We start from the raw sequence: 27112 nt of genomic DNA, 5'->3' as shown, positions 1-27112 counted from the left end.
GTAGCGCTGAGCCTCATCCTCATGTCAGCCGCCGAACCTGCACAGCCCCCACAGCCATGTCAATCGGCTAAGCGGCTCGCGAAAGCTCCTAACCGCGACACCGCCGCTGAGCCGCACGCGTGTGGAAATGAGGCTTATTGCGATCAGCTGAAGTGCAGATAATGGGAGCCTACTTTTGGTTTAGACGTATATGTATCGCGTTTGGGGCGCGTTCGTGTGGGTTGTTGATTCTTGGGCCTTGACTGTCAACAACGATTTCCAAATACCTGCATATCTACCAGCGCGACGATACCAATCAGTGGACTAGCAGGAGCTTTCACTGCTTTGCAAACTTACAGTTTTCGAAGCATCTGAGATAATCGCCGTCCCGCGCGTGTTTCGGGCGTCAACGACGTGACAAAACAAAGGGTTGCCTGAACGAGGCTGTGCCCACCGCGCGACGCTTTTGATCACCGCGCCTCCAGGACATATACACACATCACGCCGCAAATTCTCTGGTCCTTCGTCCTTCCAGCTCTCGCGACCTTAAGATCTGAAAGGAACTCTGTTGAATAAACCAGAAAATCAACACGAAAAGTGGTAACAATCATGGACCACAACAGCCCATGCTACGAGCCCTTCCCAGCCCTAGATTCCGCCCCGACAACCCCACAACACGACCATGATGCGCCTATACCCTCAACCTCAGATATCGCCACATCAATATCAACATCAGAGCCCTTCGCAGTCCACTACGAAGGCCCCCTCTACACAGAAATAAACATCCCACTCCCCCGTATCACAACACCACACAGCACATCTCCATCCACGCCAACCCACCCATCACTACCAACCAACCCCTCGCTCGCCTCACCACCCGAAAAACAACGCGGACGCTCCCGGACCCTATCCTCACTATCTCCCTTCCGCCACCGTAGCTCCTCATCCGCATCTACATCTACATCTATAACCTCACCCACCTCGCCCACCTCACCCACATCACCGCGCTCCATTGACCGGAACAGCGAAGACTGGCCGCGCATCCGCAAAGACTGCGTGAAATCGCGGGAAGTAAACGCGATGATGAATTTGCGACATCATAGTAAAAGGGGGCGGAGCGGCACGATCGATGCGTTGGCGGTTGTGCCTGCTGTTTTGGTGTTGAGTGCGGAATTGTTTACGCCGGGGGGTGAGGAGGTAGGGGAGGGGAATGGGAGGAGGAAGGATAGTGGGGTGGGGAGGTGGGAGGAGGGTATTAGATGAGGGGGTTGGAGAAGATGGGGATGGGATAAGGTGGATAGTGAGGGTTATTGATGTATTGTATTTGTAAGGTAATGCTTGCTCACTACGTGGTATGGCATCGGCTGGAAGTATGGAGGTTTCGTCTAGGGGACCATGATTGCATTACAGCTTGGGGCGTTTGGTATAGATAGAGTCGGCTTCTATGCTTCAGCATGATGATAGGTGATGAGCAGAGGGATGAACTACTCTCAACAACGAGAAGAGTATGTTAGTAAAGAGTGCTTTATAGCCCAATGTACCATACACGAACGAATAGATCAAAACAGAGTCACAGCAGCATCATACAAGTGAAATGGAACAAGACACCCAACATTCTATTTTGGACCCGGCCATAAAACACACAGAGTCATATCAATACTCGAGTTTTATAAAGAACAGCCTCCCCAACGCCAGTCCATGCACGTATGCTCATAATGCAGGTACAGGTATTTGATATACTGCTCCTCAGCAGTCTATAAACATAAAAGCACGATAGCAACACCCCTCATGTCCATATTCCCAATGAGCGCAATCAACAGAGAGTGTGATCTTTGACAAACCAGCAGCAACTCCATCGACCCAGTTTTTTTCTACTTTTCGCAAGTGTACTCCGTAACAGAATCCGAGCGTAGCATAGCGGGACAGATAGCACGGTCTCCCAAGAAACGGATACTACATGAGTACAGGTACTAACTGTAGTCGAACAGCACGCTGATGCTCTCGCCGTGGTGGACGCGTCGAATGGCCTGCAGGATGTCAGTGTAAGTCTCGACGTCTCGTTAGTAGTTTCAACATACCTCAGCAAACACATTGCCGACCTCGAGGACCTCCAACTTGGGGCATCGGCTCTTGTGATCCTCCTGGGGCACCGTGTTGGTCACAATGACCTTGTCCAGTGCACTGGCGTTGATGCGCTCGATAGCATCTCCGCTCAGGATACCGTGTGTGATGAGCGCAATCACTTGCGTAGCGCCCTCCTTCTTCAGAAGTTTTGCCGCGCGGGTAATGGTGTTGGATGTATCCGCCAAGTCGTCGACCAGGATAGTTGTGCGCTCCCGGACGTCTCCCACCAACATCATGGTCGCGTTCTGTCGGTCGTTGATCTGTGTGGGGCGGCGCTCCTTGTGGATCAGGGCAAAGGGCATGCCGAGGGCGTCGGCAATGGCGGTCGCGCGCTTCGCACCTCCAGCGTCTGGAGAGACTACCACGGCTTGTTGGTAGTTCGGGATGTTGAACTGGATGTATTTGCGGAGGAGATGGCGGCCGTACAGGTTGTCCACGGGGATGTCAAAGAAGCCCTGGTATTGGGGGTCTAGCAGATTGTCAGCACAGCCATCTCAGGTCCTCCAACTTGGTACATACCGTGGAGATCCATCGTGATAACGTGGTCGGCGCCGGCGCAAGTCAGAAGGTCCGCGATCAGGGTACCCGCCTGAGCAACCCATTGGCGGTATCCAACCTGGGGCTCGAAAGCAGGAGGCTTCGTAGTTGTAGGCGCGCGCGTGATGCCAGGTGTTGGGGCAACTGAGCCGTTGGTGCCGTTGGCTCCATGGTCACCATTGAAGTATGCGCCCTTGTCGGATTTACCGGAACTGCTCGAGTCGAGCGTTTCGGTGCGCTTGATGCCATTCTGCTTGACCGGGCTCGTAGGATCGGTGCGGCCGCCGTTGCGCTCGTCGAGCTTCATTCTACTGAGCTGGTGGTGCAGCGCGGCCGAGCCATTGGTGAGACCTGCGCTTTCCGCCTGCCCAGGGAAGGGCGTCTGGGGTCGCGAATCGAACGTGTACGTGCCGGTCCTCGAGCGCGTGCCAGGCACCTTGGAGAGGGGCGCGCCAGTCTTGTTGTAGGGAATGTCCGACTGGCGCGAGTAGGGGAATAGAGGAAGGACGGCGGTGATGCGCTTGGCCGAGGCGGTGCGGCAGGCCGAGATGGTAATGAGAAGTCTGGAGGACGGTCAGGCACTTCACTCAACTACACCATGAGGATGGGCCTACTCCATCAGATGGTCGTTGACTGCGCGCAACACGAGACATTAGCGGGGTTCTTCAGTTGTGTTCCGTCCCAAGTGCGCTGCAGTACCACTGCGGCTAGGAATGCGCGCGCGACCTGCACGAGGGCTTCGTACCTTTACCGCCGCCAGACTGGATGATGAAGACATCCTTTCCTCGCACACTCTCCTCGATCTCGACACGCGTCTCACCACCCTTGAACTTGTCGAGAAGCACCTTGGCCTTGGGTATGCCGAGGTGGTTGCAGATGGTCCTATCGCCCAGTTAGTCACAGCCATGGCCCGCTTCTCCGCGCGTCGACTTACTCGGTGAGCTGCGGGTGGGAGCTGCCGCCCAGGACCACAATGTTCCTCATGTTGACGGCTGGTGGAGGTGGTGGGGTCGTGTGCTAACTTCGCGGCGGGCAGTATAGCAAGAGGAGATTAGTGAAGGAAGGAGGGCCGTCGCGGAGAAATTCCTCTTATCGATAATGGAAAAGATTTAGTTCCAAGTTACTTTAAGGTTCCGCCCTGGTAATGCTTGGGTGGAGCAGTCGCAGCTCAGGCAGCTTAGGAATTGGGCAGCATGGTGAAAGATGGATGTCTGTCGTCACGGGCCAGAGAGGTTTTCGCTTCCTTCGGCTGTTGCACTTTTTCTGCCGAGCCCATGTCGCCATCCAACGCACCTCAAAGCTTCTAGAGCGCGGCATGGCTGCAGTCTGCACGGCATACATACCACAGTGAGCACACCGGATGAATGACTCGTCCTCCGCGCCAGCTACTTCCGCGTCGTCGCGCAGGAGAGCGCAGCTATGGCGCTTCACCTGCAGCGGCTGGCGGTCAGTAATCGCGCCATCCTCAGTGGTTGCAGTTCGCGTCAGTGGACCAAGGGAAGGGTCCGTTAGCGCCTGCCGAAGTCGCTCTCTCACGTGCCTTCCCACCTGGGCCGTCTGGGGAAGGAAGGATACACCATCCCTTGATCTTCACGTTACATTCCAAGTATCCTACAAGGATACCTCACCGGCCCATGGTACGTCGTACGGTCCTGCAGTTATCACCGAATGCGGCACCTTGCGCCCTTGATGTGCCCTCGACCAGACAATGCGGATAAGCGTGCGGTATTATATTACATTAGAGGTTTTAGTCTAAGTGCCATAAGGCGGTTCGTCTACAAGGGGTATATGCTAGTCATCGTTTCATCCATAATGTATCCTACTCGTTCAACTTGGTTCTCGCTCTTCGATCTCTCGCACTTCTACCTCCCCCTGCGGTGTGCCCAGCCACTCCACCCTGGGTCGACGCACTCCCTCGTCGACTTCCTGTAGCGCCACTAACAAGACTCGATGTCGGACTGTAAGGTCTCCTGTGCGCGCTTGATATACTGCTATCCCGCGTTCCGCTCATCGAAAGGACGAGATGCGCGCGCGAAGGTGGTGAGATAGGATGGTCGTTGACGTAGAAGCCCCCGGTACCATCTTGGGTAATTGTAGGCGGAGCCGAGACGAGCTTGTTGCGTTGCTGTGTGTGATCCGGCGAGACTGGTCGCGCATCAACTTCCTCAACAAGCCCCGTTTCCAGGTCGATGTCGACAATACCGTCTTTACTGGTACGTAGTACTGCAGGCGCGAAATCATGAGACTGGATGGCTTCCTGGAGTAAATCCTTCTCTGCAAAATCAGACCTGTCGCTAATAGCAGGCGATTTGGTTTGGTCTTTTGTAATATTTGAAGCAACCATGGTCATACTTTGCGTCATCTTGCTTCCGTTACTGTTGTTCGGAGAGCGTCTGACTCCTGTACGTGCGGCCGTTGTCGCGGACTGATGGTGAAGAAGTTGCGCCGTTTTGCGACCTCCAGCCGTACGAGCCGAGTGATAGGTCCATGGGGGAGGGTTCGTGTCATCGAAGTTACCCATGTCGAACAGTTCCCTCAGTATTGTCCATGTGAACGGCAGATTGGCAACAAGGATGGCTGTCGAGGATTCTCGGACGTACCAGTAGATCCACGTTGATTTGTACGGATTGCTGAAGGAGTAGTAGCTGTTCATGATGCTTGCAGCAACGACAAAGATACCGAGAGAGAAGATCCCACAGAGTATAATCTTTCTCTTCATGGGTAGCAAGGATCGGATGAGCATCTGCAATGCAATACATAGCATGATCAAATCCGAGGATATGTTGAACACAGCTTTGGTAATCCGGTGGTGTACCAAGGCGTTGCACTGGAAGGAAGTAGTGGGTACCGCGTAGTATGCGGAAAAAGGCCGACACCAGGCTGAAAAGTAGAGGACCTCTATAACGACGAATCCAAGTACTGTATATGCAGCGAGCAGTTTGATGGCGATGTTCTCCTTCTGAAGCGCCGTCCGTGTTATGCGATGGTACATGATCAAAAGACATGCTTTGCAGGCCCAGATCACGGCGATATGCATCTGTTCAACAACAACCACGAGCTTGCTTCCGAACCGTCGTCTCGACAGTTCTTCCATAGTCAGTGCGCTGAAGTCGAAATTCTCCGGTTCCAGATTCGATTGGACTTTCAGCCACCGGTTCGCAAGCACAATCATAACGGTGTAGGCGGCGGTGACGAAGAGGCCCATAGTCCAGTCATCGATCTGTAGGCCTTTGACGGATCGAAAGAGCATCTTTCGCGAAATCCTGCATGACGAACCTGGTCAGTAAATGCATGCATATGCTATAATGAGCAGGTAGACATTGGTAGATCGCAGGCAGTTGATGCAAGCAGCAGAAGGGCAGAGCACCGATGCGCTCAGTATTCCAACGTCGCCCGCCAGCGCATTGCATCGCATGCTAAGCCGCATTCTCGAATGCGAAACCAGATCATGAATATAGACTGATGTAATGGAATAATACACGGGAACTGCACTCACAGTCTTGCCCCAATCATGCATACAGCGCATGTATACCAGATCCATGATTCCTGGTTGAACGGTAATGGCATTGTCGAGTTGCAAGGCGGTCTGCGCCGCTGACGCCAGAGTCGCTATCCGTTAGGCCGCTTGAGGTTTAGAAGACGAGATCGACGAAGGATCATGTTGTAGAGCAACACGATAATCGAGGCGCATCCAGAGCACGCAGGAGAGGTGATGTAAATATCCCGAGGGTAGAACTGGTCAGGGAGGAGGGGTGTAGATACACACCGACAAAAAAACAAGGAGGAGGGAGGAAAAGAAAGCTGACAGTGTCGACATGGAAAGGCAAGGTGAGAAGCTAACCTGTATAGCCTGCAGCTGATGCACACGGCAGTCTTCCATTTGCAGCCATCAGCTCGATTCAGGGCTTATCGCATCCATCTGCCGCGCCTCTTGAGCCTGATGGAGGTCCCGCGTGGGGTCGCCGATGCTTGGGCCTGGCGTCGTGTCGGGCCAATTCCAAGGTCGTGCGTGGCGCGTGTGAAGGATAGCTTCAGGTGCGGCTAGTGGTTGCTTTTGCGGGGTTCCGCGCGGTTCACACACTGAGCACCAGTGCGACCGACGCTCTAGACGTCTCGTGGCGTACTATCGTGAGTGCGCAATCACGGTAGTTGCATCTGTGTATGTTATTGCGGTGGTGATATCATGAGCGGTGCAAGCCAAGAGCCAGCTGGCTGAGGCTGTGCCTGCGAGGCTTGCAGCACACGAGGCTGACGGCCGCAGCTGTTACCAGCAACACAAACTCGAGTCTGATGTGAGATTGAACGACTACTGTTTTCAAAGGCGGTAAATGAACGTTAATGCGCATTAATGCAATGGTGATGTTGGGTTCATGTTTGCATTTGCCGCTGGCCCTGGGCGAGTGATGGCACAGGGAAGGAGGAGTGAACTGCACGCGGGAACTCGGGAAGTCGCCACTAGCCCAACGCGCACCGTTCAACTCACGTCTTCTTAGCTCCTAAACGCCACTTCGCCTGTTCTCTTGAAAGAACAAATACTCGGGGTCTCGCAATCCGTGCCCTGTTGTCAAATGGGATTTCGACAACGCTTATTGTACAATCGTACATACCGCCTCGGCTCCTAGATACTTTGGTGAATTCGCTCGGGAAGTTCCTTCACGTTAATATCGCAATTCGACCTCCAGTCGGACCGCAGCACCACCGAACGCGAGGAACGGTCAAGAGATGATTCACAGATCGCACAGACTTTGTGGTCGAGAAATTGCGATGCGGCGCACGTTGACGATGCTACAAGAACGCATGACGAGCATCACCAACTACTCAAAACAGCGCACGACGATTTTCTTTCTTCCTCTTCAAAGCGCACACACGGAGGATATGCTGCCTTAGCATCGAAGCTTTCGTACTCGAACACCCTTCCACCGCCTTCCGTACCTGCCAATCCCTTCTAGAAAACCTTAGTGCATGATCGAGAAACAGTCGATCGCGGTCACTCACGATATAGTACTAATCGGTGTACACTTCACCGAACACGCCCTTCTTTACCCATTCTATAAACTTCTCGTCAAAGCTCTTCCCGTCATCATCACGAGACCTTACCAGAAGCCGGCTGCTTCCTTCCGATGCAGTCGTCTTGGACATCTATCGCGTATCGCGCAAAAGGTGCTCGCGCGTCACCTTCCGATGAGCACGGCTTGGATTGCGGTACCATACATCCCGCTGATGAAGTGTATCGTTGACGCGGACATATGCTTGCTTGGGTCGTCCATGCTGAAAGATCGCTCGTTAGTTGCCATTGGTTTTCGTAGAGAGATATACGCAGGACGCGGCAGTGATCGATCATTGCTGTTATCACGGTAAGCATCATAGGCCACGGGGTCTCCGGCAAGGCATGTACCCTTCATCATAATGAGTTTGTCCCCATTTTGTTCTTCTTCGTCGATCTACAACCCTGACCGATCATGTCTGGCTTATTTGTCACTACTGTTGTTACCGATATCGCCATTTAGGAAGCGCAAGTCACAAGACGAAGTTAATCGTACCCGAAGTGGACACCATTATCAATATCATACGTATCTACCAATACGGATCTCCAAGTCGCTTGAGCCTCTTAACTAATCACACCCCCTTCTCCTCAAGATATCATGACCGCTCTCTGGACACCGCGTACGTTTACACCTCCGGGACGTCCTTCAATTGTTCGACCAGAATAGGCTGTCCCATTCTCGCAACCATCTTCTGCATACCGCTAGTACATTCTATCACGACGTAACTCCAGGAACCGAATACTAGGAGGTTTCTCGTAGTATCAACGAAACTCTGGAAGATGCTAACTCTGTCCCCGCTAAGTTTCATGTTTGTGGTGTCGCTCAGGCGTACTGTGATAACGTCTTCCACCGCAGGAGACACGTCAGCGGTGTTATGACGTCTATGCAAATAGATCGCAACGACTCCGTTCCTGAGCACCTTGTTATAGGCCCGGCTCCGACGGCAGCTCATGTGTACAAGCCAATGGAGTATTTCGTTCTCGTCGCGATACCGATACGGATACGTGAACCGTTTGGCAGCAATGAATGGGAACGATTTCCACTTCATGCGGAAAAGAGGCCGAATATCGATACCGGGAGCTTCAACGGCGTTCGGAGTCTTGAGGAGGCGCACGGCTTTCAGAGTAGTGATGATAGAGTCATTGATGGCTCCGTCAGAGAGCGGAACGACCTCAAGGTACTCGGCAAGCTCCTCGATGTTAATCATGGGGCGGTGGGCTTTCGCGTAAAGCGGCCAGAACTCGGAGCGGAATAGGCGGTTCGTCTGAGCAAGACCGAGGAATTGGCGACTAGGGTGACGGTCTCTCAGAGAATGTTTCGAGTGTTGGGAACGGCCGCGGCGCTTGCGGTGCAGCTTGAATCCTCGATCTTCTTCTCCGGCGACGATCACGCTGTATATGTGGTTGCGCAGTTCTTCGCAATGGGTTAGTACACATAGATCTCGGAGCAGATGTGACGATTGGCTTACCACCGGGCAGCTCCAGAAGCCGCGACACCACCTCCACATCGGAGGCATCGTTCATTGTTGTATCGCCATCCATGTTGGGTTATGCCAATTGAGCTCGCTTCTTAAGTGGTTGATTGAGACAGTGTATGTAAGAAGCAGACTAGAAGGGGTACTTAAAAGGTACCCGGGGCGGACACAGACCAACTGAGAAGACTGATTAGGCAGCGTTTGAAGCTCTGTCTCTTTCCCGATGACGTGGATCCACATTCATTGTAATCATCCATTCCGGAGGGGGTCTCCAGATTCACTCGGCCACTGCTCGTCATCCGCCTCTTGATCTTCTACGCCCCTCGCCCTGGCGTCTTTCCCTACATTTCTCGCCTCTCCAAACACACTTCACCCTCAAGAAATTGTGCGACGCCGCCGGTCCGCTATTAGGCATCGAAAAGTCCATCTCTGCAACCAACGAGCGCTCAACATGCGCATGCACGATGGCAGCGCGCGAGATTTCGATCTCAGAATCGAGCTCTACCGTAACGACGATATATGGTTTGCCACTCCGGTAGCTAGACTTCATGATGCTAATCTTGGTGATGGCTCCCGGCTCTAACAAATGGTGCCATGACGGCAGACATGCGAGCATGCGGCACAGAACGCCGGTGATAAGGCCGTTTTTGTGGCTCTTGTATTCTGTGTCGAGGAACCAGCGGCCTGTGACATCGCAGGTATACGGGTCTAGTCGGAACAAGAGTGTCACGTCGAGATCCCACGGGTTCGACGAATTGAACGCTGCCACCGCTGGTCGTCTAAGACGTCCTTTTTTGATCATGGATAGGAGGCGGACTAAGGCGGGATATGCATCGTTCTTGCCAGCGAGACCCAAACGGTAGAAGCGGGCTAGTTGGGAGAAGTGGAAGTAACGCCCGCTGTCGTACAGAGGTGCAAACTCTCTACGCGTTGCGTGGTTGACTTGTGTCAGACCCATGTACTGATGTTTTGGATATCGCTCTTGAAATGGCATTGTTGAATTAGGATTGTAGTTCACGTGTATGACGGATGCTGGTTCGTCTTCTAGGATATAATCGTATATTCGATTTCGCAGTTCTCCTGGTAGTTGCGAGAACAGGCATGTATAGCCCGGCAACGGACCAGAGATCGAAGAGGTGTGCGATGGCATCTGGGATTCAGCGTTCATTGCGGAGGTACGTAAGACGCTCTGCAGGGCGAGTGCGGAGCTTGCATTGGCGCAAGAGATTATATCCATGTTGTATATAACGGTGTCGAGACTCCTGGTCTCGCGTTTGATACTCTCAGTCCTGCGCTTGACCCTTCTGGCGTCGCGCTCAATACCTCAAGTCTTGTGCGCAGTACTTTGGGTCTCCCGTTCGACACAGCGATGTTTGTATTTGAGACTTTGAATATTGTTCTTAGACTTGAACTTCTGCCTTAACACGTTGATTCTTGCGTCGTGTTTCTCAATATGCCGAGTGAAGTGATATCAAGACGTTGTGATGTAGGACTACAGAAGAGAGAGAACGAGCAGCCGTCATATATACTCCCTCGCTACTAGCTCACACAATTATTTCGCGCGCGAAGCCACATTGACTCTAGCTCCATCGGATTTATCGCGGTAGTGCGGTGACCCACACGATGACCTATAGACGACGAGCCACTCACAACTCCCGTAAAACCAGCGATACGGATGATGCCTGAATTCTCTCTTGAATCGGTGGAAAGGCGCAAATATGGGCCATGTAGAGAACAGATTGGTTGAAATGCACAGGATATTTCTCGGGCCAAAGCTCCGGTGACAGTATACCATGGTAGATTTCGGCAAGCAACCGAATATGATTAGCCACCCACTATGACCCCCGGGGTGACTACGTTTATAAAATGCTGTTCATTATACTAATGACTACACTGGTATCTGTCCCTTTTCTCTACTATTACCTACACTGCTTGCACCCCCCACACTTCTCACAAGTCTCTCGATCTGACGGCTAATCAAAGTTGAAGGCATTCTGATAAACCTTCTTCTCCTTCTCCTTCCGCGCCTGCACCCTCTTCTTCACTACATCCAACTCCTTGACAATCGCCGCATCGCCCGGCGCAAGCTTGAGTGCCGCATTCAGATCCGCCAACGCCTCGTCTTCGTTCTTCTTTCCTGCTTTGGCCTGCGCCCGCCTGAAGAGCGCCTTTGCCTTGTCCTTGTCCGTGATACCCTCGATGTCCAGCGCCTTGGTCGCGCTCTCCGCCGCGTCACTGTATGCACCCGTCTTGTTCTGAAGCAGCGCGCTGTTGGAGTAGAGGGATATCTTCAGGGCTTGCAGTTTGGGCCAGAGGTCTGCGGGGTCGTCGTCGAGAGGGGCGGGGTACTCGTGGAGGTAGCGGATACCTTTTGAGTATTTGGTGATGCCTAGTTTGAGGTCGCCCTTCTTGAACGCGTCGTTGCCCATATCCTTTAGCTTGGTAGCAATCTCGAGTATCTCCTCGCCTTTCCATTCGTCGTCGCTGCTGGCTTTCTGGTCCTCGGGGAAGTCTTCGTAGGGGTCGCCGGTTGCGTCCGAGATCTTTTCTGTCGCCTTATCGTAGTCTTCGCCGGTGAGCTCGCCGCAGTCGATGATGGTCGCGTCGTGGAATGGCTTATCTCCGCTCTGCGTCTTCAGGTTCTCGATTTGGCGCACAATGCTCTTGCCGTTGATGACTTCGCCGAAGACGACGTGCTTCTTGTCGAGGTGCGGTGTGGGGACCGTGGTTACGAAGAACTGCGAACCGTTTGTTCCTGGGCCCGCGTTCGCCATGCTGAGCAAGAACGGCTTGTCGTGGACCTTCTCGAAGTTCTCGTCTTCGAACTTCTCCCCATATATACTACAGAGGTGAAGATACCAAGTCAGTGTATGTCTCACATGCATTTCGTACGGCCACAGCTTACCTCTCACCCCCTGTGCCGTTGCCTTGCGTAAAGTCACCGCCCTGGATCATGAAGCCCTTAATAACACGGTGGAAGCCTGAGTTCTTGTAGTGCAGCGGCTTGCCGGATGCGCCTTCGCCTTTCTCGCCGGTACATAGTGCGCGGAAGTTCTCGGCGGTCTTGGGGACGATGTCGCTGTACTAAAGGGCTGTTAGGTTTTGCGTTGAGCGGATTGGAATGTATGCGCGTGCAAAGTATAGGAAGTTGGGGAACGTACGAGCTCGAAAGCAACACGGCCGGCTTTCACGCCGCCGATGGCGATGTCGAAGAAGACGCGAGGGCGCTCTGAAGCTTGTTAGCAAGACTCTCTTGGGTTCTCATAGCCTAGAGAAAGGCTTGTGTTGAAGTTACTTACTCGTGTCAGCCATGATCGCGGAATCGCTATAGATGTTTGGTGGGTATGTCGTAGTATGAGCGAAGGATATCAATGTTCAAGCACTGAGGATATCGACAGAGGTCCAGGAGTCGGAGTTTATGTGCGAGGCTGAAGAAAAGCACGGTGATAGCTGTCCAGAACTTTCTACGGAAGCTACAGCCTACAGCTTCATGCCGCGCCAAGCCCGCCTTTACACATCCGTACGACATTGGCGGGCGCAACCAGGTTGGCTGGATTCTTTAAGAAGACTGTACTCTATTTATACAACAACATGGCTCATCTTGACGGCATAATCACCAGTAAAGGAGCTTTCTTGAGCTTGTTGTGTCATGTAAACATTGACATGATGCTCGCGATGAGGGGCAACGCGGGGCAGTGACCGGGCTTCGTCTTAGCTACACTCCGTGACTCCGAAAGCTACACGGCAAGCCTCAGCGCTAAACTCGCAAACATCACCCGAACGGTCAGTAATACTGTCATGGCATATGCATCTTCATGTTATTAGACTTCCAGGCGCTAATCTACTCCTCTTTGCTGACCCATCTCATCCATTTCGAAAATAATAGTAAGCTCAAAAACGCCATTCGCAACCAGGTATCCACGCGTATAATAATAGAAGCACTTTTCGAGCTGACGCCAACGCCAAAACATGGTCTCTATGCGCACAACATTATCGTCTTGCCGACATGGAGAAAGGGAGAGCTGTCGATACTAGCTCATTGTGTTCGTAGTGGTAGGTGAAACCACCCTGCAGTGTCCGTCGCAGCGCGTTCAGCCTCTGTAACTTCCACCACTTGTCGATTCTGACCTCCACATTCTTGTTGATCTTGACCTTCATCCTGCCCGCCCCGTAGGCCTTCCCAGTCTCCTCATGTAGAGCGGTGGAATAGGCTGGACCGCGCGATGGCTTCTCAACCGAATTGCGGATATCTGCGAAGGACGAGTGTAGTGCTTTGCGATCCTTCTTGGATATGCGGCGTGTCGAAACGTTTGCGAGTTCGTCGAGCGTGTGCATGAGTTGATCCTGTCGTCGCCAGACTGTGTAGCGCTTGACTAACCGCTCGCCATCGCGGACGTGCTCTGGGTCATCGGAGTCTGCCTCTTCTTGCACCTGTTCGTCCTCTTCTTGTGGAGTGAGGGACTTTTCGTACAGGAGCGCGATGTTCTCCCCTGCTGCAATCTGAACACCAGAGTCGGCACTCTCAAGCTGCTCGACAAAGGCCTCCATTGCAGCCTCCGTTTCCTCTTCCAGATCATCAATCTCGGTTGCGAGTAGACCCCACTCTTCCAAAGCAGCGATCACGACATTTCCCTCGTCCTGGGCGTCAATAGATGCGCCGTCTGACTCTATGATCTCAATGAAGAGGTTCATAATGTCCAAGATCTCATCGTCGCCGGCCCCAGCAAAGAAGGCAGTTGTGCCGAGTGTGTGGATTGCGTTTACTTTGATGGCGACTGAGGAGGAGGACTGTATCGATCGCTTGAGTTGGTCGGAAACGTCGTCGTAGATGCTATCGGAATCGAGAGTTACGGCGGTGACAGCGAGTGCTGGCGAGCGTTAGTAAAGGCCTATATACGGTGTTTGCGCGTGTACATACCTTTTAGGGCTTTGACAACCTCAGCTTCTGTCGTCTCCTGTCTGATGCTCTTAATCATCGACGAGACCAGCTCGTTCACATGTCCCTCAACCTCATCCCTCGCATAGCGGGCCATGAGTACGTGTGCGTAGGCATTCAGACTTTCGGTGCGCCCCTCGGTGCTGCTGCGCTTGAGGTTGGTGATTTGTTCGATGCGCGTGTTGAGCTCGGCCTTCCACGCGTCTTCGGGTATGTTGATATCTTCGCCGTTGAGTACATCGTCGATGGATGCTGTGCTGTGAGCATGTCAGTAGATGAGGGCGCGAGGATGGCTAGGCACGATGATGTCACCGGTGCCGTCGCGATGTGGGAAAAATCAAAAAAGTTATGCGCAGACTGAAACTCACCTCCAAGCAGTTCCGTCGCTGAAGCCGTCTTCGTCTGAAGAGTCCTGTCGACTGCGACTGGCGGCACGCGACTGTGCTGGCGAGCCTGCTGCCGACGTTGTCTTGGAGGCTGTCGTAGATACAACGCGCGATCGGGCCTTGCGCGACATAGTCTTATGGCTCTCGAGAGCCTGTTTTCGGAGATCGCGCATGTCGGGCTATGGCTGATAGAGTTCTGTGGAAACTATGTTATATATGCCTGTACAGGCTGAAGTTTGCTCTGTGTGGCGGAACCAAGGTTCGACTGCGGGGAACACAATGTGAAAGCGGAGTTATTGTAAAGGTAAAGAGTCTGTAAACTCGGTTGTGTAGGAATATAAGTGAGGTGCGAAAGACATGAGTATGAGTCAGAGCAAAAGGCAACCAAGGTGTAGGTTGCAAAGGTACGAGGACGTTTGGTGGTGCAGGAGGCAACTTGCAAGTGTCAGATGTTCATCCATCCATACGACCTCTCCCGATTCCATGGCTGCCCAAAGTGCGCTAACCAAGACCTACGTCATTACAGTTCTGTCTTGTTCCAGACAGTGTATGCTAATTTCCTTCCTACCTTTTGACAATGTAAACATATGTAATAATTCAGCAATCATCGTCATCCAGCGAGCACCCAGCCTCTGGCGGCGCTCTTTTGTAAGCTAAATGACCGCATCGCTGATTGGCTCCTCTACGTCTATGCATTTTGTAGCATCAAGGGCGCCAGAACACCTCCAGGGCTAGCTCGCATGGCGGATACTCGGTCTTCAACATGAAGGCCTGAACGACTAATTATACACTCGGAAGGAAGCCGCGCACAGTCATCGACGGACCGGTCGCGAGGGCGATGCACATAGCATCTCAGACCATCTCCCAGCCCTACCTTGGCGTCATATTCCTCCGATGACCGATCAGGCCTTCTAAGACATTATTGAGGCTCAAGTGTTGCGATGGGCGGATCGATTGTTCGAAATAGCTGCGGCGCAGACAGCGTTCGCGCAACCCACGACCGTTTGGTGCACCGCAGGATCTCTCGATGGATATGAATAGACAGCAGGATCACGGGGCCAAATGCCCCACGCCCGCCGTGTGTTGCAAGCGGCACAACCACGTGGAGTCAGAACTGTGCCAGCGGATCGCTCCCCGCGGCTCGGGCTGAGACGTGTTGCTGGACCTCGACCTCAGCCTCGGGTTTAATCTCCATCTGGCAACCGATGCGCCGCGGACATAGGTGTTAGGGTTGGTCATGGATGCGGCACAGAACCTTATCACAAGCTCAGTCTATTGTGCATACGGTCTGCGAACTTGTGTGCTTTGGGTGAGTGAGCGTCCTCGCTTCACCTGGCCATCGGCTTATCTATGACAGCGGCAAATGTTGGTCTCGGCACCACGGCACCCATGTCCCAACCACAGGACTTCACCATCAAAGCAGTGCTTCTTGCGACCCGGCATCTCATTGCAGTACTGTGAACCGAACATACCCGTCACCGACGTAACGGTAGACGGCAACCAAGGCAGACGCCGCAACGTGGGAGATGAGGAAGCCTGCAAGGCTCATGCGGCACAGTGCCAAGCCGCCACGCACGCAACCCCTTCCTTCGGGTTGAATGCACATCATTCATGCATCCTCATTGTTGGATTCCAAATCCCCTGTTCCTCCCCCTTCGCGTCGACGTCAGCTTGGTAATAAAGCGCACACGCACACACATACGCACAAGACAATGCGACTGCTGTGGGGAGCATGGACAGGTCAAGCGAGGCTTATGCGGCGCAGTCACCAACACGCCTGTCTAGTCGACAAACAGCAACTTATGGCGAGTCCGTAGGCAACCCGCATCTGGATCCTCCGCAATACGCGAGCAGGATCACGAGCAAGCATCAAGGATGCCAATCCTGCCAGGGCACCGGTCAACGTTCTTGCAGCACCTCGAAGACACGATGTCACGATGTCCAGAGGCAACCTCCGCTGACTAACGTCTTTAGGCAACCAATGCGCGTAGAAGTAGGCAGGAAGTGTACCTGCCTAGACAGCACTATCGTCGAAATAGCTGCTTGCGCAATCGAGATTGGTCTGCTCGTATAGACAATGTACAAGCTTACACTGTGTCTTGCCATCCGGCCCGATTGATCAACAACATCGTATCAACGAACAAAAAACCTGATATTCTGCCAACTCGTAAAAGCGAGCAACCAAGCTAAACAATTCTAAAATAAAACAACGAATCTCCAAAGCGCCTCTCAGGTTCTAGCCGTTCTAGTCTCCTAGCCTGAATCATGTATGTATATGCCCTGAACCATGCAATGCTATGCAAAACGAAAATCAAACCAAGACTCTAAACAAAACTGTGCAAACAATGCTATAACCCAAAACGCAAATAAACGAGAGATCGATGCACACCGCATATACTCTAACCGAAACCCCATGCCATATCGTCGTTTAAGCCTCACCGCCTATGGAATGTCTCTGGGTCAGGGGCCGGTGCTGCAAACAAGTCTCCGGTCCCACCAAGCAAGATGTCTTGTTCGGCAAGTTCCGCGTTTGTAAAGGAGAGGGGATGGCGTTGTACTTGTTGTAGTTGTGGTGGGTGTGACTGGTGCTGTGGTGGTGGAGGCGGATGTTGATGTAACGAAGAGTGCAAGCCTTGCTCTTGCGGGACGTCCAACCAGGATAACGTTGCTGCAGAAGAAGAAGAAGCCGATGCAGCTTGAGCGCTCAAACGACTGATGCCTGCACTGGAACTCGCACCCCTGCTCCTGCCACCCGCTCTATCACCTCTTCTCGACGGGCGTTTGGCGACCCTACCGCGTGTGACAGTAGTAGTAGTGTGACTCTTCGTCGACACCGTTGATGTCGACGAAGTAGAGGACCCTCGTACAATCCCACTCCCACCACTTCGTATACGCTGACCAATCCTCCCCTCGCCCTGTTCTTGGCCCCCCGCCCCCGACCGCGCACCCTCGTCAACCCTACACCCCGATCAGCGCCTCCTCTTTCTCACCTTCGCCCGGCTTCCCTTCCCATACGTGAAGTAGACTCACTGGTGAGATCCTCCCGCGCCACCTCCTTCGGGCCATCCAAAGGGGAAGGCGCTCCGCTCCCCTGGTCTCCGCTTGGGAATGTCCATGTGGTGGAAGTTACGGAGGTGCTCGACTAGATGGTCGCGTCGTGTGAAGCCTTTGTCGCCTACGCGGTTGCAGCGCGGTACGTTGCAAGGGTACTCTGGGGTGCCGACGCCGTGGACGGTGGATTGGTGGCGTTGCAGGTCTGCGAGGCGGGTGAAGTTTGCTGAGGAGGTGCAGGAGGCGATGTCGCAGGTCCATGTTCTGTGGAGTGGATTGGTTAGTGGATGGGCATGGGGAAGGGAGAGGGGGTAATTACTTTGTGCGACTGCTGCTTCTGCTTTGATGTTAGTATATCAGCACTGAGTTTCGATATACAGATGCTTACCTAGTCGGAGCTTGCGAAGAACTCATCCCTAGATCACCGCCGTGGCTTTGCCAACTTCCAACGTCATACCCACTAGCTACTGGCTGTTGATATCCAGTAGTCGGCGCAACATTTACAGGTTGCACGTAGTAGTCTGGGATGATCTGGTACGGTTGAGGTGGGTAACATTGATACTGTGCGTAGTATGTGTTGATCTGGGATTGTGTGTATTGAGGTACTGATGAAGCTGGGTAAGACGTTTGATAGTTGTAGTTCCCTTGGTCAGAAGAGGAATACTGGTGTTATTAGTCAAAGCAAGTGACGACGAACAGATTAAGTTTGACTTACGCTGTATCCGGACATGGCGGGCGAAGGCGGTTGTTCCTGCTTCGGGCGTATCGTCTTCGTCTTCTTCGTACGGTTTGTAGTGGTGGAAGGGCGATAGACGGGCGCCACGGGCGAAGTGATGATGCGTAGCTTGTTTGGTCTGGATGCCTTTCTTGTACTAGAGACGGAAGTGTGTCTTCGGGGACGAAGTTGAACTTGCTCGAGAGATCTATGAAACCGGTGTTAGAAGTTGTCGTTGATGATGCTGTTGCTCTTGCTATCCTGGCATGCTTTCGAGTCTTATATGAAGCGAGCATCATAACTCGTTCCCTCATATCGGCAAAGACCTTTCACTGCCACCCCAGAGCTTATGCTATAGACCCTCAAGAACCGCATCGACTCACAGGTATTTCGGAGGGAATGAACCGTCCGGGCGCCCAAAGCCATCTCCCTGAGGGCCGTAGTGTGCCAACATGGCGATGACGAAACAAAGTTAGAAGTGTCGTAAGGCGAGAAGTCGGATCAGGTTGTGGATTCGCTCGACAGGGCTTGACGATCGCGTCTTTGGTAAGCGTTGCGATCTCCTTGTACAAGGACCGCTACGCCAGAGGCCAAATGTGTGAATATAGAAGTCCAAGATTGCTGAGGTGGATGCGTAGGATGGCGAGGCGAAGCCAGTACCAGCTTGGTGGTACCCCACACAACTAATCGGTATAGGGCTGACGACAACTAGTGTCCGTGCCGTCACCGGAAAATGGAATTGTAGGGTCTGGTCGCGGCGCGGGTGAATCAGAAGGCCTAATGTTGTCGTATGCTGTGGGAGAATTGAGGCGGTGAAATAGTGGTCTAGGTGTAGAGGTAGGAAGCACAACGAGGACACTGGTAGATCTGTGTCGTCTTATGGCGATGCAGGGCGAGTACCCCTAGGCCCCGATCCAACTTTAATTGAACTGTACCATCTCTTTCATTTGTCGTTGTCATGGCTTGGCAAGGCAAATAGCTAGAATAGTCCAATGCGTACACGTTGGTGTTCTGATCTTGGTGTACCGGGATATATGATAGGCATGGTTCACCGATTAACACACATGCGGGTAGGTCGATGGGCCCCGTGTGACTGGATGTGCATGCGTGGCTCTTGTTCGCGTACTTTCGTTCCGCGGTGTAGGAACGAACCCCTGCTACGCTAGAACGTGGCCTGGAGCCTAGCGATCGGCCTGAGGTCTATCATGTTCGACATGGTCGTTTCGCGATGCTCGAGGCTTTTCCAGCTGGCTCTCCATAACGCACCCGACCACTTGATCGCTTGAAATTATCAGAGCACTTGTGATGACAACATGCCTTCAAAACGCATTGAGATCAAAGATTGCTTGACCGCCCGTCTCCAAGTCGGTTAGCCGTCATCAAACGCCCATCTCGCGTCCTGTCTTCGTCTGTCTCTGCTGCTGCTGTAAGTGGGTCAATTAACCCGCAACCCGATGGACTTCCACCGGCGCAGGAATGCCGTAAAATGATTGATGCAGTAACCGCTCAACTCAAAGTCATGCACGAGTTAGTGCTGCCGGGCGTAACGGGGCGTAACTGAAGCTTGAACGTCGCGGAAGGATTCTTCGCTTAAGCGGCCAGTGACATGCGACCAGCCTCCTCCTGCAGCCCTGTAGGCTCCACCGATTGGGGGCGGAACCCAGTGTAACGTCGTCTGGACCAATTGAGCACATTCCGCAGCCGTTAGCCACATCATGTCAGATTACGCCCGGCGCTCAGACCGCTACAACATCCTTGGACGGCCAAATTGTCGCGGGCGGAGGGCCTGCACTTGGCAGGTGAGCCTCAATAAGTGCTATTTGATCCATGCATAATTGTCTCACCGTGACTTACACCTCGCGTGGTCGGTCGGGTGCCTGCGGGCGGACATTAATACGCACCGAAGATGCCCTGATGGAAGCGATTCGAGATCCGAAGAGCAAAAGTTGTTTGCCCTCAACGGGACCCATTCCAGGACTACCTAATACTTAATCTTAATACAGAACTCAATTACCCCAAGCCGAGCATGCGGGTCGGTAAGAAGAAAGCAGCCGACTGCTCATAGCTCATCTTCCAAGAACTTGTAGGCAAATCGGAAGTCAGCTTTCCTACGGTTCATCCTGCAATGAGGTTAGCACTGTATGACGTGCAGAAATAGCACGGCGTGGCGCGAGTTTGTAATACGGCAGCCCCGCGTAAGGCTGGTGGACAGAATTAGGTGCTTACCATGTGCTCTCATAGTCAAAGAAGCGGTACGTCCCCTGCTCGTAGTCTTCAGTGATTGCTTTTGGTTCTTCGTGGCGTTGGAACCATGTTTGATATTGCTTGTGAAATCTCCAGCTCTGCGACTTGAGTGCCTTTGCAGCCAGGTATTGCTGGTACGTGCCTTGGCGGTAGTAGAAGGCGTAGAAGAGAGCGTCCGTCTCGATGCGGGAGTACAAGCGAGGATCATCGAAGATGGGTAACGGCTCTTGCGGGTAGTGCGCGGGCGTAAACGGATAGGGATTCTGGGGTCGGTAGTGGCGCGGCGCCTCAGTGTCCGCAGAGTCCGGCGCGGTGGCCATGGATGCTGCTAGCATGTGCTCATTCGGAGGTTTCGAGGCAGAGGCGGATATGTCGTTCTTGGTCGCCTCAAACGTGTCCAGGAGGTCCTGTAGGCTCGACGGTAGATGGTACACCGATTCCTCTTCCTCCTCTTCTGCATGAGAATCACCGTTCGTTAGCGGCGGGGTGGCAGCCGATGACTCTTCCTCCTCTACAGGCTCGGGAGCTGGTGTCCTTCTGCTGGACTTGGAGGCGTCTTCCGACGAAACGGCGCGCGAAAGGGTCTCCTTCTCCGCAGCAGGCGTCACGGGTATACTTGCCGCGGGAGCAGGCGATGCTTGTGCGGATTCGGCTGGCTGCGCGCGCGAGGCCAGTTGGGAATGTGTTATTGCCGGGGAATTCGCTGCACTTGCCCGTGCGCCGCCAGGAATGAGGCCTGACTGTGCTGCGGCCCCTCCCGGTGGTGGTGGCAGAGGAGCAATGCCCACTCCATTCTTATCGCTCGCGGCTGCAGCAGCGGCGGCCGAGGCGTACTTCAAGGGCTCGCCCGGCGTCCTTGTCGGTATCGGCGCGGGCTTCATCGCGTTGGCCGTGGTATTCGAGACGCCAGGTAACGGCGTGTGCAATGTTGCTAGTGCTGGTAATGGCGACTTCATCTGTGTCGAGGGCCGTCGTGCCTGTTGTTGTACTGCCTCTGTCGCTTTCGGCTTGGGTGCTGGCGGTCGCACGTCTGACTCGGGTGTGTCGTCTGCTATCGACTGCGACTCGTGTGAAGACACATGGTCCAGGTTCTCGCCCAGGCCGAAGATGGCCTCCTCCTCTTGCAGGTTGAAGTCGTCGTATATTGTGTCGTCGTCCATGAACTCGGGGTCCTGATTGCTCTCGACGTAGTACTTGATGCTGTCCTCAATCTCCTTGACCTGTTCTGTCTCGACATTGCCATTCTCCAGCGCTCGATGCAGCAGGTCCAGCTTGCCCTGATGCCATTTATTCCGCTCAACCGACTCTTCCAGCTCTGCCACGCGCTCTGCCTTTGAATTGTCCCCCTTCTTCGTCTTCTTGACGTTGGCGTGTAATGTCTCGATCTCGGTCTCGATGGTCTCTATTTGGCGCTCCAGCTCCTCGTTCATCTGCTGCAGGAACTCGACCATCTCCATCTTCTCCTTGTCCTTAGGGTCGATTTTGGACGCTAATTGCAGGCCTTCCTTGGAGTATGCTTTCGTCTTCATCTCCTTTTCGACGGCCTTGAAGCGCTCCATTTGCTGTCACATGTCAGCGTCCCATCATGCCGGGAGGCGGCGGTCAGCCTACTGTCTCGATGAGCTTCCGGTGGTCGAGCAACGGCTTCTTGTCCTTGATCTCGGACATGGCAGCCCACGTCTTGATCTGGTCCCGCGAGCGCTGCAGCTTCTTGATCTCCTTCTTCAGTTGGTCCTCGAGCTTCTCCTTCTGCGAGGGGTTGCCCGTCTGCATGATCTTCTCATATATGTTCTCGAACGTCGCGACGCCTTCGGCGACTTTCTTGAAGCATTTGTCGATCTCCTGCTGGAGCTTGCGGGCGGCCATGGCGAGGGTCGAGCCTCGTCGTGAGGACTTTCGCGGTGGTTACGGCAATAGTTGCGTCGCTGGGGGTGGCAGCGGCCGTGGGACAGTCGAAGCGCGCGAGTGAGGGCGTCCGACGGGGTAATGGCGTGGATGTTTGTCGTGGGCTGAATGCGGAGGCGGACGTATCGCATAGGTAACGCGATGCCACAGGGCTGGCCTAGCGTCCTCGCCAAGAGCGCGGCCACTAGCCACCACGATTGGCCCCACGCGTCTGGTTTCATCTACGCGTTCCACCCTCTTCCAGCCCCGTCTCATAATTGTCGCATGTCGCAATTCCCATGCGTGACGTCGTTGCGCTGCTGCACATATCACCGTGAGGCTATCGCACACTGAGCCACCAAGTTTCTCTCACCTGCTACCCCGCCATCATGAGGAGTACGGACCCCGCCTCCATGCACACGTAACCACGACTATACTAAGCGTGTCTAGCGGTGCTGCAGAGGGTCAAGTCGGCATCAGTCACGGTTGATGGCCAATTGATCTCCTCGATTGGCAAGGGCTTGCTGGTCCTTGCTGCCGTCTCCAAAGACGACACGGAGAAGGATGTTGAGGCCATGGCCAGCAAGATACTCAAGGCCAAGCTCTGGGACGACGATTCCAAGGACCCGCCGGGCCGCGTATGAAGCCGATGCTTTTTCTCTCGGCTGAGACTGACATGTCAAGTGGAAATGCAACGTGACCGATATCCATGGCGAGGTTTTGTGTGGTATGTGTGAAACGCACTCTGGGATTCTTGGCTGTCTATGACGGTGCTTTTGCTGCGGAATCGGTGTGCTGAATGTTGACAGTCTCCCAATTCACGCTACTGGCCTCTATGAAGAAGGGAAACAAGCCGGATTTCCACCAATCCGCAAACGGCGACCAAGCCAAGACACTATACCAAGCCTTCTACAAGAAGGTCGGCTCTCTCTACGAGTCCGACAAGGTCAAAGACGGACTCTTTGCCGCCATGATGGATGTTGCTTTGATTAACGATGGGCCGGTAGGTTTGGATTATACCTGCCTAGATGGCGAGGTACAACTTAAGCATTACAATTCCTGAGTGTGTGCCGCTTTGCCTGCTAATGCTAATGGACATTGCTAGGTCACAATTCAAATCGACACCAACCCCCCGAAGATGGATGCTTCAACCTCGGGTACTCCAAACGGAAGCAATCAGCAGACAGTCGACGTTGATGACCGCAAGTAGCACGTATAGTACACATGCAGGCCTTGTACTAACTCTCGTTCAATCCGTAGTGGTCAACAACATGACTAAAATCACGCAAGACTTCAAGATACCAGTGGAGCGACTTGAGTAGATGTCAATACAATCAGCCGCCGTGTTTACGATTATCGACTTGCTTGTATCGAAACGCGACTTGGTACATTACACCACGACGACGCATCGTGATCAACATGGACCCGGGATGCTGTCACTGCACCACCATGAGACATTCACTGCTGGACAACAACAATGCACGCTGCCAGGCAAATACACCATCCATCCATACATGCCACTTCAAATCATATCCATTTCACTGCATGTACAGGCGCTGCTTATGTCAGATATACCGAAAGCGCGCAAGGGTTGGGACTCCAACCCGAGGATAGGCTTGACGCCATGCCGATGCGCCACTGTCTTAACCGATATGCAGTTGGACTGAACCTTGCACATACGCCCGGCAGCACGGTAATTAACTGGACTCACGAATGATGGCGCGGCATGCAGTTGGATTGAGCATCCACGCTGTTTGAGGTAGGGTGTGCGAAAGGTATTAACTCGCGGCTAGGTTGAGCAACTCCGTCCCGATGACATTCCTGTAGGAGAATGCATGGCTATTCATTATCAGCCCCATCTATATCCGTCGAAAGCTTTCTAAGCTACAACTTCATCTTCAGCCAAGCACAAGAGCTAAGATCATGTCTCAACAACAGTTGCTAGTCGGCATGGATATAAGCTGTTTGAAGATGTGCGCCTCCATCTTATCGCCAAGCTACCGTGTGCCGATTCGGTGATTGGGTAGCTATCTCGACACCACCAGAAGCGCGTGCAATATTCGGGATCATCTGGAACATACCCATTTCCAACTCACTGGCACTGTTGCTGACAGTCGCACCAGCGTGTGGCTGTATCCCACGCAACACACACCTCAAACGGACGTGTCCACTAGATTGCAGCGACAACCCATTCGAAGCATGTCTGGCGCCTCGTCAATTCCACGTCTTGCTTCGCACCACAAGCTCCATTGTGGAAGTGGCAGTGCTGGTTCTGAAGGAAGGACCCCTTCGATGCGCATCGATGACAGTGGGCTGACTGACCCCCGTACACCTGGTGAAGAGACCCGAAGTTCTATTCCTGCTTCTGCTTGGTAATACCGTAACCCCTTACCGTGCCCATGGTGCTTCAGGCTTGGCTTCATTCGATGCTCAACCCTGGTTTGCATCAGGAAAGCCAACCGCCTCGGCTGAGGTCCACAAAAGTCGTTGCGTGTGATTGGTAAAATCGAGCATCTTTATAGGCTTGCTCACCCAGACTCCAGAATATCCGCATACAGATTGAGAGAGCTCCCGATAACATCAACGATAGCCCATGTTTGAGATCCTTTGAAGATCATCGCCCAGACCCTGAGCACCCCAGCGCTGAGATGTCGTGTAAAGTTGGGCGAATCGGGCGTGATATCGGCGGGTACGGCAAACTCAGTCTCATCCAACATGCTTTTCACGATCGCGATGATTCTGTGCTCATCTTCTGTGACGGGTGGGTCTGCTTCTGGTACCGACAGTGCTTCGAGCCACTTGCTCATGAGGTAGGCGCACTCGAGCGTGCACAAGGAGTGTTGGATGCTCCAGATGAACGATTGTGTCTTTGCTACGAGACGATAGCCGATCTTGATGGGTATGGAAAGTGCGTGAGCCGAATGGAGTACAGCTCTTGTGATCTTTGGCGAGCGCCTGATTGTAGGTCCGGCGCGGAAGGCATTGGCAATCAGCACAGGGTCGCGTGTCTCGAGAGCTCGACCTGCGGTATCTACGTAGAGTCGTATGTATGCCAATCGAAGTAACGCAGTTGAGTTGAAAGCGACAGGACCGTTCTGCGACATTGGGTCGAGCGATGATTCAGGATTTTGGCGCCATCCGGTCTGCCAGTTCCGCAGAGCGTTCTCGAGCGACGCGACGTCTTCTGCACTGAGATCACCGGGTCCTTCAAAACGGCATCGTGCCACTTGTCTGAGGAAGAAAACATGCTGTATCAGGGCGTGTATCAACGCGTAGTTCCCAGACGACGAGTTGACCTCGGTGACGTCGCGGCCTTGCTTTGTAAACAAACGTTTCAGTGCATCCTGGAACAGGACCTCAGGCGCACTTTTCTTCCTCGCTTCCCTCCACAAAGCTTCTGTAGGAGCTTTGAATTCCGCGGCACTGCATGGCAAGGGCAACTTGACCTCGCTCGTTAGCATGAATGGAGGAATGTTGTAGACGATGCAATGGAGGTTGGAGAAGCCATAGACGATGAACTTGGTCCTTTTGATCGTTTCGCGCCGAATCCAGTCCGACCATGAGATGGTCTCATGGAGAGGTTCGGTCTCGAGTCCGTCATCCCGAATGAGGGTAGCTAGGATGCTTTGGATTGCTAACGCCTCTCTGAGAATCTCTTTGTGTTTGGCCCAAGTACACAGTGCCATAAGCAAGAGTAGTGCCTGAGCGGTCTGCATGAGATCTTCGCCAAGTACAGGAACATCAGCCTGGGAAGGCAGGCCCAGCGGTCCCGAGACGGAACCCTTACGTTGAGGGCTACGAGGGTCGCTCGGATGATTGTGGGGCGACGAGTGATCCGACTCAGAATGATGCTGGAGCTGCACCAGGCGCGTATCCCGTTTCCTGATACGATGTGTCGCAATTGCTTTGCTTACGTTGAACAGCTCGACACCCTTTTCGCCCTCAAAAGTGTATTGCGCACCAATAGCCGCCAATGCTAGGAGTAGCTCTATCGAACACGTCTCCACGGACATTGTGGGTATATGGAGGAAAGGCATGTGCTCGTGGAACCCGTTAATATATGCAGCGATGTATCTGCACAGTGCTAATCGAGTTGGTAGAACGAAGTCGCTGGGTATGACCATGGAGAAGGGCTGGAGCATCTCGAGAATCTCCTGCCGATCCTCGTGTGAAATGTCTGCGAATGATCGTTTCCGAGCGGATTGATCGTCCGGCTGCAAGGAAGGAAAACGAGAGCCGAAGCGTGAAAGCGACGGCGGCTCTTCTAATTGGGTTGGTCTCCAACCATGGGTAGGCGCTGTTGGCCCTTCCGGCTCGGTCGCCATTTGTTGACCGTAGCCGAATGAATCTGGAGAGAAGAAAGGCATGGGCTGTTCCGTATTGATCAGAGACGCAAAGTGGTACGAGTTTAGCGGTTCACTGTCAAGGAAAGAGGTGAGACTGTCCAGTGACTCTCCAAAGGTCGACTCATAGCTGTGAGCAGACGGCTCCGTGAGCATGGTAGAGTGTGGGCCTTGAACACTCGCGGCTATCGTGCCAGCATGCGAAGGCATTGGGGTTGGCATCGCATCATGAGCAGAGCTGTTTGCCATGTTGCCTTGAAGAGCTTGATACTCGGCAGCCATGGACAATGCTGTCAAAGAGTAGGGGCTGTTGTGCCCGAACGTCATGGAGGCGTGTGACATTGCGGGTTGTTGCGACGATTGCACGTCCAAAACAGCAGGCGAGGACATCATA

The 27112-nt window shown here is 53.5% G+C and overlaps 10 protein-coding genes across 10 annotated transcripts; 2 read left to right on the top strand and 8 right to left on the bottom strand.

The window, feature by feature from the left end:
* Positions 1-1949: 1949 nt before the first annotated feature.
* J4E93_010179 (uncharacterized protein) lies at positions 1950-3624 on the bottom strand (the record flags this gene model as incomplete). Its single annotated transcript, XM_049348064.1, has 6 exons — positions 1950-2006; positions 2058-2572; positions 2623-3203; positions 3255-3273; positions 3386-3522; positions 3575-3624. The coding sequence occupies 6 exons, from the start codon at positions 3622-3624 to the stop codon at positions 1950-1952; spliced, it is 1359 nt and encodes a 452-aa protein (XP_049194797.1).
* Positions 3625-4459: 835 nt separating this feature from the next.
* J4E93_010178 (uncharacterized protein) lies at positions 4460-5890 on the bottom strand (the record flags this gene model as incomplete). The annotated part of the gene is made up of 1 exon (XM_049348063.1): positions 4460-5890. The coding sequence occupies one exon, from the start codon at positions 5888-5890 to the stop codon at positions 4460-4462; it is 1431 nt and encodes a 476-aa protein (XP_049194796.1).
* A 2420-nt stretch (positions 5891-8310) lies between these two features.
* On the bottom strand, positions 8311-9226 carry J4E93_010177 (uncharacterized protein; the record flags this gene model as incomplete). Its single annotated transcript, XM_049348062.1, has 3 exons — positions 8311-8376; positions 8800-9098; positions 9154-9226. 3 exons carry the CDS (start codon positions 9224-9226, stop codon positions 8311-8313), a joined length of 438 nt encoding a protein of 145 aa, XP_049194795.1.
* A 1906-nt stretch (positions 9227-11132) lies between these two features.
* On the bottom strand, positions 11133-12471 carry CPR6 (peptidyl-prolyl cis-trans isomerase cpr6; the record flags this gene model as incomplete). Its single annotated transcript, XM_049348061.1, has 4 exons — positions 11133-12000; positions 12065-12243; positions 12321-12388; positions 12459-12471. The coding sequence occupies 4 exons, from the start codon at positions 12469-12471 to the stop codon at positions 11133-11135; spliced, it is 1128 nt and encodes a 375-aa protein (XP_049194794.1).
* A 678-nt stretch (positions 12472-13149) lies between these two features.
* J4E93_010175 (uncharacterized protein) lies at positions 13150-14654 on the bottom strand (the record flags this gene model as incomplete). Its single annotated transcript, XM_049348060.1, has 3 exons — positions 13150-14027; positions 14078-14352; positions 14464-14654. 3 exons carry the CDS (start codon positions 14652-14654, stop codon positions 13150-13152), a joined length of 1344 nt encoding a protein of 447 aa, XP_049194793.1.
* A 2853-nt stretch (positions 14655-17507) lies between these two features.
* On the bottom strand, positions 17508-18262 carry J4E93_010174 (uncharacterized protein; the record flags this gene model as incomplete). Its single annotated transcript, XM_049348059.1, has 5 exons — positions 17508-17796; positions 17852-17869; positions 17921-17948; positions 17994-18195; positions 18248-18262. The coding sequence occupies 5 exons, from the start codon at positions 18260-18262 to the stop codon at positions 17508-17510; spliced, it is 552 nt and encodes a 183-aa protein (XP_049194792.1).
* Positions 18263-20306: 2044 nt separating this feature from the next.
* On the bottom strand, positions 20307-22357 carry J4E93_010173 (uncharacterized protein; the record flags this gene model as incomplete). Its single annotated transcript, XM_049348058.1, has 3 exons — positions 20307-20367; positions 20474-22053; positions 22103-22357. The coding sequence occupies 3 exons, from the start codon at positions 22355-22357 to the stop codon at positions 20307-20309; spliced, it is 1896 nt and encodes a 631-aa protein (XP_049194791.1).
* A 407-nt stretch (positions 22358-22764) lies between these two features.
* On the top strand, positions 22765-23019 carry J4E93_010172 (uncharacterized protein; the record flags this gene model as incomplete). The annotated part of the gene is made up of 2 exons (XM_049348057.1): positions 22765-22771; positions 22826-23019. 2 exons carry the CDS (start codon positions 22765-22767, stop codon positions 23017-23019), a joined length of 201 nt encoding a protein of 66 aa, XP_049194790.1.
* A 191-nt stretch (positions 23020-23210) lies between these two features.
* On the top strand, positions 23211-23585 carry DTD1 (D-tyrosyl-tRNA(Tyr) deacylase; the record flags this gene model as incomplete). The annotated part of the gene is made up of 2 exons (XM_049348056.1): positions 23211-23378; positions 23481-23585. 2 exons carry the CDS (start codon positions 23211-23213, stop codon positions 23583-23585), a joined length of 273 nt encoding a protein of 90 aa, XP_049194789.1.
* Positions 23586-24903: 1318 nt separating this feature from the next.
* J4E93_010170 (uncharacterized protein) lies at positions 24904-26874 on the bottom strand (the record flags this gene model as incomplete). The annotated part of the gene is made up of 1 exon (XM_049348055.1): positions 24904-26874. One exon carries the CDS (start codon positions 26872-26874, stop codon positions 24904-24906), a length of 1971 nt encoding a protein of 656 aa, XP_049194788.1.
* Positions 26875-27112: the final 238 nt, after the last annotated feature.

The sequence above is a fragment of the Alternaria ventricosa genome (genome assembly GCF_023758065.1).
Source record: "Alternaria ventricosa strain BMP 2768 chromosome Unknown scaffold_27, whole genome shotgun sequence".
Taxonomy (NCBI): domain Eukaryota; kingdom Fungi; phylum Ascomycota; class Dothideomycetes; order Pleosporales; family Pleosporaceae; genus Alternaria; species Alternaria ventricosa.
The sequence above is the reverse complement of the archived record's forward strand: the minus strand, read 5'-3'. Positions and strand labels throughout refer to the sequence as shown.